Source organism: Pogoniulus pusillus, chromosome 8 (genome assembly GCF_015220805.1).
Source record: "Pogoniulus pusillus isolate bPogPus1 chromosome 8, bPogPus1.pri, whole genome shotgun sequence".
Lineage (NCBI taxonomy): Eukaryota > Metazoa > Chordata > Aves > Piciformes > Lybiidae > Pogoniulus > Pogoniulus pusillus.
In genome coordinates this window covers 37,587,182-37,603,107 of record NC_087271.1, presented here as the reverse complement: position 1 = coordinate 37,603,107, position 15,926 = coordinate 37,587,182, and the positions used below count along the sequence as shown (strand labels likewise).

The window sequence follows — 15,926 nt, the reverse complement described above, 5'->3', positions numbered from 1 at the left end:
TACTGCCCTTCTCTGGATCTGCTCCAGCACCTCAGTGTTCTTTTTGGGGTGAGAGTCATCAAAAGTACTCAAGGTGTGGCCTCAGGAGTGCTGAGCACGGGGGAATGATCCCCTCCCCGGTCCTGCTGCCCACACTACAGCTGATCCAGGCCAGGATGCAGGTGGCCTTCTTGGGCGTCTGGGCACACTACTGGCTCCTACTCTGATGGCTGTCAACCAGCACCACCATGTCTTTTCCTGCTGGGCAGATTCCAGACTGGAGCACCCGTGGGCTTGTTTTGCCCCAGGCGCAGGACCAGGCACCAGCCCATCGATTCAGTCTGACTAGGGCCCTCTCTAGAGCCTCCTTGCCCTCAAGCCCATCAACACTCCCACCAGATTTGGTGTAGCCTGCAAACTTAACGGCGGTTCCCTCGAGCTGCTTGTCCGAGCGCTGAAAGCGAACCGGCGCCGGCGCTAAGCCCTGCGGAACACCGCCGGTGACTGGCTGCCAGCAGGGTCTCACTCCGTGCCCCACCGCTCTGCGGGCCCGGCCGCCAGTCAGGCTTCACCCAGCGAAGGCAGCGGTGCCGCTTGCGAGGGGCCCTGGCGGCGGCCCGATGCCCGCTGCAGCGGCGGGCCCGGCCCGACCCACGCTGCGGCTGCGGCCCCGGGCGGGCGCGGCGGGCGGGAAGGCGCCGCGGTTGCCGTGACGACGCCCCGCTGCCCCCTCGGTTGCCATGGCAGCGAGCGAGCCAATCGGCGGGCGCGGCCGCGGGTCGGCGGGGGGAAGGCTTTGCCGGTGGCGCCGCCGGAAGCGCTGGCGGGGGCGGGGCCGGGCCCGGAAGCGCGGCCGGCGCGGCGGGAGGGTCAGGGCTCCTTAGCGGAGTGGCGGGAGGGCGGCCGGAGGAGCTGCGGCGGCTGCCGGGGCCCGCTGGGGCCGCTGGGTTTGCCGGGAGCGGCGCTGCAGCGGGCCGGTGGCTCGCGGGCCGTCTGTGTCCGGCCGGAGCGGAGAGCGGGGACACCGCCGCCCCTTCCTTCCTGCCGCCCCTCCCCCGCGGCGGCAGGCCCTGCACGGGAAGATGGCGGCGGCGGCCGGAGGCGGCAGCGGTAGCAGCAGCAGCAGCGGCGGCGGCGCGGGGGCGGCGGGCCGGCCCGGGCTGTGAGAGCCGCGGCGGGACGGGGCGGCGAGCAGCGGAGGATGAGCCTGCTGTGTGCGCAGTATCTCCGGTAAGAGCCGGCCGGGAAGCGGCGGGAGGGGGAGCAGAGAGGTGGGGGGGTCACCGCCCGCTCAGAGGCGAGGCCGCCGCCGGCAGCCCTGGAGTGGAGGGGAGCGGACGGCACGTGGTGCCCTGAAGCGTGAGGAGGCTTCGCGGCGGCAGTGAGGAGCCGGGGGCTGTGAGGGGAGTGTGACCGGGGGGGCGTGGGGGGACCCGGCCGCCACGTTACCGAGCCCCACACCGCTGACGAGGTTCGGGGGCCGAGGCGGAACGGAGCCGCGTACGCGCAGGAGGGCGGCCCCGGCTACCGGTAGCTAAGGGCGGTCCGGCGAGGCGAGAGCTCCCGAGCAAGGTCAAGCCGGTTCTTCGGAGCGGCAGGGAGGGCAGGGGAGCCCCACGGTCTTCCCCGCCGGAATCCCTAGGCCCTTTTCGAATCGGTGCTGTGCTGTCTCGCCGCTCCGGAGCTGCCGCCCAGTTTGACCTCGTCAGTGAGACGAAGTCCGTGAGGTGCTTTGGGGAAAACGACAGTAGCTGGAGTTGTGTCCCAGCCCTCAGCAGCCAGCCCGCGGCCTGCTGGAAGCCCTCCGGCGTGGCTTGTACAGCCGGGTGGGGTGTGGGGACGGTCCCCAGAGGGTTCGGGAGGGAAGCGAGGCCGCTGAGGGCCGTGGGGTTTTGAGACGGTTTGCTGGACGGAAACGTTGCGGAATCGCTGAAGTGGAGAGCGGCTGATGCCGCATGGCGATAGGAGCAGAGCTCGATAGGCTCTTGGCTGAGCTTATCTCTTGGCTACGAAACGCGCTTTCGCCAGGGGTTTTGCGGCGGAGCATTGCGAGTTACAAACGGGCTTTCAGGAGTCGTGAAATGCTCAACACTGCCTGCTCCCTCTTGCCTCCCCTCCGATCCTGCTGGAGCACCGTATGGGAAGAGTGTAGCTGTGTCAACAGGGTGTGCACACACTTCTTAGGGCTTGGGGAGGCTTGCTTGGGGTGAATTTAAGGAGGTTTTTACGTTTCCAAACCTCTTTCTATCCAGCGTTCTGAAATACTTACTGTCTCCCCTTACTGATTCTTCAAATCCTCCTCTTCTTCCTCATCTTGTCTTGTATCTCTGTCTGCCTCCTTCTGGTAGTCTACATCCTGTCTCCAGTTCAGCTTTTCAAATGAAAGAAATACTTTTTTGGGTCACAACAAGTTTGTAAGTCTTTTTCTCATCCAGGCTGCTAACCTCTGGTGTGTTAAAAACTTCTTTGTTCTTTCTTGCCCGTTTTCAAATGCCTCATTATTAGTTCTCCTCCACCAGTGAAAGACTTGCCTTTGTATTTTAGTATATCTCTTAACCTTGTGACCTTTTGCTCCCCTGTCCTTCCCCAAGTCTTGGGCTGCCTTGTGTGCAGTGCTGCTGAAGTTCTTGTCCTACCTCAAGTCGTCTGCCCAACTCTTTCTGAGCTTTATGTGTTCTGCTGCACTAACATATGACAAATAACAAGTCCTATCTTTATCACCAGGGCCCTTATCTTCTCATAAACCAACCCAACACTCCCCCTCCCACACTTTGCAAGCACTTTGTAGTCGATGATCTTCACCTTCTCCTTCTAAAGAACATTTGGGTTTACTCCTCTGTGTAGAAGGTAAGCTTGGGAATGGTTTCCTTAAGAGCTCCTCAGGATATATAGGGAGCAAAATGTAGGAAAGGTAAGCTTGGGGATGGTTTCCTTAAGAGCTCCTCAGGATGTATTGGGAGCAAAATGTAGGAAAGGTAAGCTTGGGGATGGTTTCCTTAAGAGCTCCTCAGGATGTATTGGGAGCAAAATGTAGGAAAGGTAAGCTTGGGGATGGTTTCCTTAAGAGCTCCTCAGAATGTATTGGGAGGAAAATGTAGGAAAGGTAAGCTTGGGGATGGTTTCCTTAAGAGCTCCTCAGGATATATTGGGAGCAAAATGTAGGAAAGGTAAGCTTGGGGGTGGTTTCCTTAAGAGCTCCTCAGAATGTATTGGGAGCAAAATGTAGGAAAGGTAAGCTTGGGGATGGTTTCCTTAAGAACTCCTCAGGATGTATTGGGAGCAAAATGTAGGAAAGGTAAGCTTGGGGATGGTTTCCTTAAAAGCTCCTCAGAATGTATTGGGAGCAAAATGTAGGAAAGGTAAGCTTGGGGATGGTTTCCTTAAAAGCTCCTCAGAATGTATTGGGAGCAAAATGTAGGAAAGGTAAGCTTGGGAGTGGTTTCCTTAAGAGCTCCTCAGGATGTATTGGGAGCAAAATGCAGGCATAGGGCAGAACTTGAGCTGTGGGTTACTGCAGCCCAAGCTCAAAAAAGGAACTAGGAATAGAGCCTCAAACTCTCAGAACCAATTCTATTAGTCCTCTGTATTAAGAAGGAGGGCATCCTCCTTCCTGATGTAGCATTACGAGCTCCATCTGAGTGTGATGATGGAGTAATGATCTGAAAGGGCAAAACCCTGCTAGTCTCTGCTAGTTTTCATCTTCTTAAGAGTAAGAAGGGACAGAAGAGTCCTTGTGAGGAGTCCTTCTCTGTACACTGAAAGTTTAGAGACAGGAGAGAGCTGGATTTCTAAGGTGCCCGTGTAATGGTTGAATAACTAGTGAAATAATGACTCTGCAAGAATTCAGACACTGAAAAAAATGAGCAGGGAAGGAAAGACTTGTAGCTGGACTGCTGTAACTCCTCCACTACCAGTGTATGAATGTATATGAGTCAACTGTTTTCAAATGCTGCCCTTAAAAGATTGTGCTCCTTCCATCAAAGTGCAGGACCTGAGGAAGACCCAGGACTCCTACAGAAGTCTTCCAGAAAGAGCAAAGGAAGTCAGACTTCATGCATTGAGTCTTTGAGAAGTTTCAGGAGAGTCTGTTTTTAAGTCACCTGCATGTGTCATAAGAAAGCACTGAGATTTTCCTAGTCTTATCCTTCTCAAGGTGACCTTTCAAGACCACTGGAGCGTGTTTTGTCCCATCTAGTTTCTTAGATACTTTGCTCAAGTCGTTGAGTCGCTTCTCAAAAGGTTTGCTGTACACCTGGTCAGGTGAGTAGACCTTTCAAAAGGTTCAAAGAGCTCTTGAGAGAAAGAGATGTAATTCACATCTCAAGATCTTGAGGTGAACATGTTCATCTCAGCTGGCTAAAAAATGAGTACCCCCAGACCGTTTGTGCTGCTTGGTGAATCTCCAAATACTCCCCATAAATCAAATCGATCTCCTGGGGCAGTTATCTTGCAGTAAATACAAAGTGTTTCCTGCTGGGTACAGAAGTCACTTTTAAACCAAATACCTCTTCTGATTGGCTTTCTGACACGGTACCAGAGAAATTTCTGAGCACATTGTTTTGTGAGATACTATTTGGTCTGCATTTGTTCACTCAAAGGAGATGATCTTCTCTGCCAATTGTATATACTTATGTTCAGAACTTAGTTACTGTGGATGCAAAAGCTTAGCAGTTGGGCTGAGGCAGGCCTGTCCCCTCACAAGGATGCAAACTCTACTTACTAGTTAAGTGTGGCCTTACCCTGGTAAATTGTGGCTTGTAGCACTCTGTAAACATGGAATGAAAAGTACTTGGAATTACAGGGCTTGAGCACTGCTCAGAAATTCTGGTGTTGACAAACCAGTAGGTAGTTTCCTGAAGTTGGTTAGAGCCAGATGAGGCTATAACCAACTTCATTAGAGGTTTGACTGCTTTAATAGTTTAAATTGTGGCTCTTTTGCAAAAACTCATCAGTAGCTCCATTAACTTCTGCATCTGCTGTGTCTCTTCGTGGTTGCTCCTTTGTTGCCTGCCAGCCTGTGACACACCTCTTGCAGTGTTTCTTCACTGGTAATGGAGGAGAGTAGAGCAGAGGTAATGTAGTGCTGCAGTCTGTGCACGTGAGCATGTTCTGGTACCAGTTCCTAGCTGGGATGAGGCAGAGTTGACTTTTGTCAGTGCTGGAAAGGCACAAACCAGAATGGCATTGGAAGCTCAGAATGGGTCTCAGTGAGACTGACAGAGGGAGTTGTTTAATTATCCTGAGGATATATGGAAGAAAAAGTAAATGTAACTTAATTGAAAATCATGTAATGTGTGTCTGCAGTGTGCTTCCAGGAGTTGGTAGGATCATAGAATCAACCAGGTTGGAAGAGACCTCCAAGATCATCCAATCCAACCTAGCACCCAGCCCCAGCTAATTAACTAGACCATGGCACCAAGTGCCTCATCTAGTCTTTTCTTGAGCACCTCCAGGGATGGTGACTCCACCACCTCCCTGGGCAGCCCATTCCAATGGCAAATCACTCTCTCTGTGAAGATCATGAGGCAGCTTGGGCTGGACTGGACCTGAGTAGGTCCTTGTCCAATCTCCTGCTTAAAGCAGAGGCAGCTCAGTGTCAAACAAGGTTTCTCAGGGGCCTGATCCACTGAGGTCTTGAAGAATTTGCAAGGACAGAGACAGCTTCAGACTTCTGTGGCATCCTGTGCTACTCCCTGACTGTCCTTGTTGTGCAGAAAATTTTCTTTACTTCCAGCCTGGCCCTCTCATCTGTTAACATATGCCCATTGTGTCTCAACCCCCTACCATATGCTGCTGGGGAGAGCCTGGCTCCATCTTCTCAGTCATTTCTTCACAGGCATGTGGGTGCCTTGAAGCCTTCCTCGCCCAAGACTGACCAAGTCAGGCTCTCACAGCTTCTCCTTGAGCCCTTATTGCCCTGGGGGCCTCCACTGACCTTGCTCCACTTGATAAATGTCTTTCTTGATTTGTCTTGATATCTGAACAAGACCAGTCAGTCTTGGAAACTATTCCCTCTAGCTTTTTTATGTGCTGAAGTGATTAATGCTACTTTCATACATTGTTTACACTTGAATTTCAAACGGGGAGGAGTAGTGGAGAGATCAAACACTGCCTTGGCCTTTCAGGAGGCACCTTGTAGCACTGTGGGGTTTTTTTTTGCAGGGGGGAGCATAAAAGGAAAGTGTCTCTTACTTTGGCTTCTTTTTTTCCTCCTCTATATCAGGTGTTTCTAGCATTTGATAACTAGAATTGCTGCCAAAATTTAGTATGAGCAACAGTTCTTCAAGGGTAAGGGTAATAATGGTTTAAAAAGGCAAATAAGATTGATGATGATTGCTACTTACTACTGATCAACAAGCTTTTCGTGGTGACCTATGGAGTAAGGAGAATTACAGTAACAAATGTGTTAAGCAGTTCCCCTCTGAGCTTTCTGCTGAAAGAAATTCATCATGCTGAGAGCCCCAAGACATGCAGTGTACCCCTTGGGTCTCTGTGCAGCTATTTCTTGTTCCCTCCTGGGGATTTGGATTATTGAACTTCCTCCTGCTACCCCGGGCCATCATAGCACTAATAGTTTCTTCAGGCCTAGATTCTGAGGGAAACAAGGCTTCTGCCAATGTATTGTTATCACTTTTTCCCCCTCCTGGTTCTCAAGTGACTTAAACACATTTTTGCAGTCTTCTAGGGAAGGATAGGAGTTTCAGAGGTGGTTCACAGGATGTTAGGGGTTGGAAGGGACCCAAGGAGATCATCAAGTCCAACCCCGCTGCCAGAGCAGGACCACACAATCTAGCACAGATCACAGAGGAACACATCCAGACAGGCCTTAAAAGTCTTCAAAGAAGGAGACTCCACAACTTCTCTGGGGAGCCTGTTCCAATGCTTTGTGACCCTTACAGTAAGTAAGTTCCCCCTTGTGTTGAGGTGGAACCTCTTCTGCTGCAATTTACACCCTTGTCCTATCCCAGGGAGCAGTGAGCAGAACCTGTCCCCCCTCTCCTGACCAGCCCTCAGATGTTTATAAGCATTGATTAAATCCCCTCTCAGTCTTCACTTCTCCAGACTAAACAGCCCCAGGTCCCTCAGCCTCTTCTCATCAGGCAGTGCCTTCCAGTCCCCTCATCATCCTTGTAGCTCTCCTCTGGACACCCTCTAGCAGATCCCTGTCCCTCTTCAACTGGGGAGCCCAAAACTGAAGGCAGTATTCAAGATGAGGTCTCCCCAGGGCAGAGTAGAGGGTGAGGAGAATCTCCCTTGATCTGCTGGACACACCCTTCTTAATGCACCCCAGGATCCCATTGGCCTTCTTGGCCACAAGGGCACATTGCTGTGCCATGGATGTTCTCCATCAGCACTCCCAGGTCCTTCTCCACAGGGCTGCTCTCCAGCAGTCACCTCCCAGCCTGTACTGGTGCAGTTTGTTATTCCTCTTGAGGTGGAGGACTCTGCACTTGTCCCTGTTGAACTTCATTTGGATCCTCTGTGCCCAGCTCTCAGTCTGTCCAGGTCTCTCTGGATGGCAGCACAGCCTGCAGCTGTATCAGCCAAGCCTCCCAGTTTGGTGTCATCAGCAAACTTGCTGAGCAGACTCTGTCTGTCTGTCCTCTCATCAATGTTATTGATGCAGATGTTGAGCAGGACTGGACCCAGCACTGATCCCTGGAGGACTCCACTGGTTACAGCTCTCCAGATGGACCCAGCATCATTGATCAGCTCTCTTTGTACTCTATCTTGGAACTAGTTCTTAATCTACCTCACTGCCTGCTCTTCCAGCCCACACTTCCTGAGCTTGCTCACTAGGATGTCATGGGAGACAGTGTCAAAGGCCTTGCTAAGGTCAAGGTAGTCTACATCCACTGCTCTCCCTGAATCTACCCATTCAGTTATGTCATCATAGAATGCTATCAGATTGGTCAAGCATGACTTCCCCTGGGTAAATCCATGCTGACTGCTCCTGATGACCTTCTTCTCTTCCAAGTGCCTTGAGATACCCTCCAGAAGGAGCTGCTTCATCATTTTTCCAGGGGTGGAGGTGAGGCTGCCTGGTTTGTAGTTTCCTGGAACCTCTTTCTTGCCCTTTCTGAAGACTGGAGTGCCACTGACTCTCCTCCAGTCCTCAGGCACCTCTCCTGTCTGCCACCATTTGGCAAAGATGATGGAGAGTGGCGGAGCTATAACCTCAGCCAGTCTCTCAGCACTTCTGTGTGCATCCCATCGGCCCAGGGACCTGTGTATGTTCAATTTGTGTAACTGATCCATAACCCAGTCTGCACTTAGCAGTGGGGAGCATTCCCTCCTCCAGGCTTCCCCTCCTTCATCCAAAGTCTGGAGTATGTAGAGGAGTTCAGCCTTAGTGTAAAGTCTGAAGCAGAGAAAGCATTCAGCAGCTCTGCCTTCTCTGCATCCTCAGTTCTCAGGCTGCCTCCTCGTTCAGCAGTGCCCCCACACCTTCCCTGTGCTTCCTTTTCCTACTGATAGATTTGAAGAAGCCTTTCTTGTTCTCTTCTACTTCCTTTGCCAGCTTCAGTTCCAAGAGAGCTTTGGCCTTCCTTGTTGCCTTCCTACATGCCCTGACAACTTCTCTATAGTTCTCCCAAGTGACCAATCTCTTCTTCCATGAATTGTAAGTTTTTTTTCTTCCCAGAGATTTCCTTCAGGAGCTCCTTGCTCAGCCTTGCAATTCCTTGCCATTGACTTCATGGAAGTTAGCTGGTTAGAAGAGCGAGTCACATGAGTGTGCCTCTTGGAAGGGAAGCAGGCAGAGCTCAGCTGGTGTAACTCAGCACATTCAGAGGTTCCTGTCAACCATGGTGTGTGGTTTTATGTTCATGGAGGTTATGGTTTAACCCCAGCTGGTACTAAACCCCATGCAGCTGCTTGCTTGTCTTCCCCGGGTGGGATGGAGTGAGAATCAGAAGGATAAAGCTCCTGGGTTTAGATAGAAAGGTTTAATGGAGGAAGCAACAGCCATGCAAGCAAAGCAAACCAAGAAATTCACTTACCACAAGGCACCTGGGGTGCCAGCAGGCAGAGGGAGCTTCTTCCCCAACTTCCCTCTGCCTTAGTGAGGCTGTATGTCGAGTATTGTGTCTGGTTCTGGGCTCCTCAGTTCAAGAGAGACAGGGAACTACTGGAGAGAGGCCAGTGGAGGCTACAAAAATGCTGTGGGGACTGGGGCATCTGTGTGAGGTGGAAAGGCTGAGATACCTGGGGTTGTTTAGCTTGGAGAAGAGCAGCCTGAGAGGGAATCTGATCAATGCTGATCAATATCTAAAAGACAGGGGCCGAGAGGATAGAGCCAGAATCTTTTTGGTGGTGCCCAGCAGCAGGACAGGGGTTAACAGGCACAAACTAGAACCCAGAAGGTTCCATCTGAACAGAAGGAAAAACGTTTTTGCTGTGAGGGTGCTGGAGCAGACTGCCTGGGGAGGTTGTGGAGTCTGTATCTCTGCAGAGATTCCAGACCTTCCCGGACATTGTGATCCTGGGCAACCTGCTGTGAGCGACCCTGATTTAGCAAGGGGATTGGGCTGGATGATTTCCAGAGGTCCCTTCCAACCCCTACCAGGTTGTGATGTCAGTGTATGCTGGAGGCAAGAGGGCTGCAGTAATCCAAGGATTTGATTGTTCTTGGCTGTACAAAGGATGTGTTCCGAACTGCTTCTGACAGACATGTCCCACTCTCGCTGCTTTCTGCTTGGCCTTGATTTGGTGGTGGTGTTCTGCTGTCAGATCTTCAATGAACTGGAGTGGGGAGCCAGACTAGGTTAAAACTGTGTTGTTTTGTTGTTTTTTTTTCACCCACAGACTATAGCCTGAGTTAGTGTCCTCAATCCATCATGTTACCTCCCAGGTGCTAGCAAAAAGGGTGAGGTTGTGTGCAGTAGGAATGAGGTAGTAATGGTAAGGGCTGGGTGGGAGTGCTGCTCCTAGTAATAGCACCAGTTATCATTAGAGTGCTCACTGCCCCATAGCAGGAATAAACAGCCCCCCAGTTCTTAGAATTTATCTCTATCTGTGGAATATTACCTGTATAGAATGTACCTGGCACCACTGTCACAAATGTACCCATTTTCAGCTTGGGCTGAGAGTACCCCCTCGTTTGCCCATGCTTCAGAGCACAGCTTCTTGTGGCTGTGGTTACTGCACCTCCTTTGTGCTGTGCTTTGAGGTTACTTGCCAAACACTGCTCCAGTGACCTAGAAGTGCAGGTTAGTGTAAGTAAAGTTACAGCTGCCTTTATTTATTTATTTCTGATGATTCCTGGAGCAATTAGTTCTTGTCCTAACCTGTGTATTCCTGTGTAGTTTGATCTTTCTTGAGAAGGAGAAGGTTCTGTTCTGTCAGCGAACACAGGTGATGCTTGTCTGAAGTTTTGATGGGGCACCTGAGCTGCAGCAAGGCTTTTTCAGAAGGCTGTCCCTTGAATATGAGAGTTTGGAAATGTGGGTTTTGGGTTGTTTTTTTTTGCTGTGTTCCTGCATTTTAGTGCATGGTAAGATTTACTTGTTAAATTTTGCTTGATGAATGCTTATATCTTGTATTTACTGGATACAAAGCATGGATGATACTCAGGCCACTCAAAATCTCTTCCTTCTGACCTAAGAGTTGCAATTTCATAACAAATAACCCTAGTCTGCCCCAGTTGGGTGGTTTTCTTCCTCCAAATAAGCTGATCTAGGCACTAAATCACGTCACTAACTTTTATACCAAGCAACTTAGAGCATTGTTTACATCAATCCATATGGAATGTCAGGCTGCCCTGCTTTTCAGTTTGCCATGCTGGTTGTTGCATGTGTTTTCAGATGTCTTGGTGCTCCCCTCTTGAGAAGTCAAGACTGCCAGGAGCACTTGGTGTGATGGGAGAAGAAGTGACTTGATGGATAGATGCCTCAATATCTTCCTTGCCCTGCTCAGCCAACAAAAATCAGTATGGAAAAGGAGTAACTGTGGATCGTGCATGATGACTGGGGAGGGAGGAGAGGATAATTTTCTGTGGTGTCTAATTTTGTTGGATGAGGAGCTGCTGAGGGATGCAGAGTTTGAAGGGTTCTTCATCACTGCCATTGGATGTTCACAGCAGCAGCACAGGTCCTCTAGTAGGAGCAGAGTCCTCAGAATAAGGAATGTTGGAGGAGCAGTTAAGGAATGCAGCTCTAATATATAAGGAGTATACGTGGGAGAACATTAGTTATTCCTTTTGTTACGTTGAACTTGAGGCTTGCCCTCACCTCACTTGAAAGCTGTGCAGCTGGTATCAAGCAGGTGATTCAACCCACAGATTTCCTTAAAATCATTATCAGAATTTCATACTTTATTCCTGTCCTCCTTTAATGCCTTACTAAGGGAGATCACAGATTTCAGTGGTCTGGGGTTTTCCTGTGCTTCGGGAGGGGTATGGCACCTTGACTATTTCTTCATCTCACCGCAGTGGTAAGAACAGAGGCATGTTTGTTGTGGGATGACACAAGGACTCTGAGAGCTGACTCCTGAGCTGTAGTTTCTCAGTGCTTCAGCAGGAGGGAGGGCAGGTGCCCTTTCTTTGGATGTGCCTCTTGAGCACTTGTGCTGTTGCATGCAGCGTCTCGTTGAACGTAGCTTTATGGCTGTACTGGTTTCATCACCAGCTTCTGCTTCTGCAGCTGAACTCGGGGTCCTGCCTTTAGGCCATGTTTCTGGGCTTGTCTGGCTGCTGCTTTTCTTCACATTTCATAGAATCATAGAATGGTCTAGGTTGGAAGGGAAATCAAGGATCATGCAGCTCTGACACCCCCCACTAGAGCAGGTTGCTCAAAGCCTCATCTAGCCTGGCCTTGAACACCTCCAGGGGGGAAGCATCCACAGCCTCCCTGGGCAACCTGTGCCAGTGTCTCACCACCCTCACTGGAAAGAACTTCCTCCTAACATCTAGTCTAAATCTCCCCTCTGCCAGTTTAAACCCATTCCCCCTTGTCCTGTTATTACAAGACCTTGTCAATAGTCCCTCCCCAGCCTTCCTGTAGGTCCCCTTCAGATACTGGAAGGCCACTGTAAGGTCTCCTGGAAGGCTTCTCTTCTCCAGCCTGAAGAGCCCCAACTCTTGTAGCCCGTCCTCATAGCAGAGCTGCTGCAGCCCTCTGAGCATCTTTGTGGCCCTCCTCTGGACTTCCTCTAAGAGTTCCTTGTCCCTCTTGTGTTGGGGGCTCCAGAACTGTGCAGAGTACTCCAGATGGGGTCTGAGGAGAGCAGAGTAAAGGTGTAGAATCCCCTCCCTTGCCCTGCTGGCCACACTTCTCTTGCTGCAGCTTAGGACACAGTTGTCTGTCTTCCATTTGAATGGAAGAAAGTTTGATCATAAGCTTGGAGGCTTTCTAGACAGCCAAATGAGGGGGAAGTGGCCTAAGCAGTGTTCTGATATTGTATGTTTTGCTTTCTCGGAGTTAAAGCAGTGGCTACTCTCTCAGACCTGCATCATGCTTTGAGCTGGAGTGAAAGAAGAGCTATTTGAGTAATGCTAGGCCTGCTTTCTCCCTTTGTGTATTCCAGCAAGACATCTCTTGGGTTATTCACACTGGTTCTGTACTCAAGGTATTATCATAAGGAACAAAAAGGCCAATGAGTCTCTTGGGATTACACAGCTGTGGGCTCCAAACTGAATTTTACTGCTGGGACTCAAATCAGAGATACTCTTGAGGTACTTAGGAGTCCTGCTAGAGTTAATTTTTCTCTTCCACCTTCAGGGAAAACAAATGTAATTTTTTTTGACCATACTTATGATGTCTCTAATATATCAGCAGCCTCTATCTCATATTTTAATTTTGTTGTCTGTAGTGTTGAAAGTATCCTCTAGTGTCAGCCTTATTGAAGTTTTTCTGCTTCATCTAATATTGGTCTGTGTAAGCTGATCTTTATGTTATTTCCTCTCCCCTGTTGTCTGTTTTGTGTCATGAGCCCCACTTGTCATATGGCTGAATTATCTCAGAGAGGTGCTTTCTAGCTGTGAGGAAGGGAGAAATTAATCCTGAATGTATCTCCAGTGAAACCTTTAGGATTGATTATGCCAAATGAACTTGGAGAGAATTTCTTCGATTGCTTTATAGGACCTTTGGTGGAGATTAGACTCTTTTGTTGGATGAGCTAAAGTGGACCTCTTGGGCTTCAAGAGGCTTCATTCAAGACTGACTTTGGTGTTTCTTGGTGCCTTGACTTAATGAGGCCTTCACAATTGTTCCTGTTTGATGAGGGCAGTTTGGAGCAAACCTGTTCTAGGCTCCCCTGGACTCCTGATGTTATTTCTCACAGTTTGCCTTCCCTACAAGTGTGCTCAGGAACAGAAAGGAATTAGTTTATGATGAATCCATTGGGAAGACCATTTTTGTCCCTTCATTTTATAATCCCTGGAAGTGTTTAAGGCAAGCTGGTTGAGACTGTGGTCAGCCTGAACTAGAGAAGGGTGTCCCTGCCCATGGCAGAGGCGTTGGAGATCTTGAGTGCTGGAAGGTGTCCAGAGAAGGGCAACGAGGCTGGTGAAAGGGCTGGAACACAAACCCTGTGAGGAGAGGCTGAGGGAGCTGGGGGTGTGCAGCCTGCAGAAGAGGAGGCTTAGGGCAGACCTCATTACTATCTACAACTACCTGCAGGGAGGTTGTAGCCAGGTGGGGTTGGTCTCTTCTGCCAGGCAACCAGCGACAGAACAACGGGACACAGTCTCAAGCTGTGCCAGGGGAGGTCTAGGCTGGCTATTAGGAGGAAGTTGTTGTCAGAGAGAGTGATTGGCATTGGAATGGGCTGCCCAGGAAGATGGTGGAGTCGCTGTCCCTGGAGGTGTGCAAGAGCAGCCTGGCTAAGGCACTTAGTGCCATGGTCTAGACGACTGGATAGGGCTGGGTGCTAGGTTTGGGCTGGCTGATCTTGGAGATCTCTTCCAACCTGGTTGATTCTATGATTCTATGATCTCTGTGGTCCCTTCCAACCCTTACTGATTCTATGATACTGCTACTTACTGTTGCAATGAGAAGCCTCCTGGTGTTTGCTTTGCCATGCCCTGTTAGAATCATAGCATCAGTCAGGCTTGGAAGGGACCACAAGGATCATGAAGTTCCAACCCCCCTGCCATGGACAGGGACACCCTACCCTAGATGGTCTCTAGGTCTATACCCTGTTGCACTCACCATAATTTGAAGGCATGTGGATGTTGCTGTGTGTCAAACAGTTGCCACTCTGTGATAATCTTTTTCTAAACCAGGGTTTCCTGTAGCCAGCAAAGAACCTTTGAGACTCGAGCTTGAGTTCCTTCTGCAGTCAGTCCTGGTTTTGGCAGTGCCTTAAGCAGCCATGCTCTTTATTTGCAGTACCCTTGCTCCATTAAGAGATCTTTAGGGTAGGCTTTTTGTCCTAATGATAACTAGAAATAGAAATGCCACCCATTTACACCTAGGAAGAGAAAGGAGGATGGGCAAGATGTCTGATGTTGCATAGATGTTAGTTGTCTGTCTTGAAGTAGCATAAATGCTTAGAGGATAACGCTGTAACAAAACTTCCAAGCACAGGGGTTTGATCTGGTTTGCCATTCCCTGGAAGATGGTTCATTTACTAGGCTCTCTTTTGTGACTGGCAATAAGGACAGTGTCCAAAGGATTTAAGTGAGATTTATTAATATTGAGGAAAAACACACAGCCACCAAGGATGTATTGAAACAGCTCTTCAATGAGAAAAAGCTCTTAGGGATTTAACATCCATCTAGAGTCAGTGGTAGGAGTGGGGAAATGTTATTTCAGTATGAAGCAGAAGGTGAGCCTTCCAGTGTTTAAAGGAGGCTACAGAGGAGCTGGAGAGGGACTTTTTACAAAGGCATGGAGTGATCAGGTGAGGGGTAACAGCTTCAAACTGGGGAAAGGTTGATTTAGATAGACAGGAGGCGGAAATCACAGTATCACCAAGGTTGGAAGAGAGCTCACAGATCATCAAGTCCAACCCTTTACCACAGAGCTCAAGGCTAGACCATGGCACCAAGTGCCACGTCCAATCCTGCCTTGAACAGCCCCAGGGACGGCGACTCCACCACCTCCCCGGGCAGCCCATTCCAGTGTCCAATCACTCTCTCAGTGAAGAACTTTCTCCTCACCTCCAGCCTAAATCTCCCCTGGCACAGCCTGAGACTGTGTCCTCTCATTCTGGTGCTGGCCACCTGAGAGAAGAGAGCAACCTCCTCCTGGCCACAACCACCCCTCAGGTAGTTGCAGACAGCAATAAGGTCTCCCCTGAGCCTCCTCTTCTCCAGGCTAACCAATCCCAGCTCCCTCAGCCTCTCCTCGTAGGGCTGTGCTCAAGGCCTCTCCCCAGCCTCGTCGCCCTTCTCTGGACATGCTCAAGCATCTCAATGTCCCTCCTAAACTGGGGGGCCCAGAACTGAACACAGTACTCAAGGTGTGGTCTAAGCAGTGCAGAGTGCAGGGGCAGAATGACCTCCCTGCTCCTGCTGGCCACACCATTCCTGATGCAGGCCAGGATGCCACTGGCTTTCTTTTCCCCCATGAGGGTAGTGAGGCACTGGGACAGAAGCTGTGGAGGCTCCAAGCCTGAAAGTGTTTCAAGCTGGTTTGGATGGGACCTTGAGCAACCTGGTCTAGTAGGTGTCCCTTCCCATGGCCAAGGGTGTTGGAACTAGGTGATCTTTAAGGTAGGTCCCTCCCAATCCAAACCAGTCTGTGATTCTATGATAAGCTGTCTAATATGAGTTGTCAACATTCATGTGATGCAATACAGGAGCATGTCACATAGATTATGTTAGGGCATGAACTTCTGGCAGGTTTTCCACCCAGTCTGAACATATCTTGACTATTTAATGTTAGAGTTGTATTCTGTTTTGAGGTAAACTGTAGGTGGTATGGGACTTGAGGCAGAAGCAGTTGCAGGAGATTCTGGCTTCCTGAGAGTGCAGTCCAACTTTAGCAGAAGTTCTCATCTTC

General features: G+C 50.1%; 1 protein-coding gene across 4 annotated transcripts in view; it reads left to right on the top strand.

Moving 5' to 3' along the window:
- The first annotated feature begins 861 nt into the window (after nt 1-861).
- Nucleotides 862-15,926, top strand: part of SMG7 (SMG7 nonsense mediated mRNA decay factor) — an 80,711-nt gene continuing 65,646 nt past the window's right edge. For 3 of the 4 annotated variants that reach the window (XM_064148082.1, XM_064148084.1, XM_064148081.1), the window contains exon 1: nt 863-1,209. In XM_064148082.1, coding sequence (XP_064004152.1) covers nt 1,181-1,209 — 29 coding nt within the window. In that variant the 5' untranslated portion in view covers nt 863-1,180. Of the gene's footprint in view, nt 1,210-15,926 lie in introns of all 4 variants that reach the window. The other variant, XM_064148083.1, reaches the window with a different exon arrangement.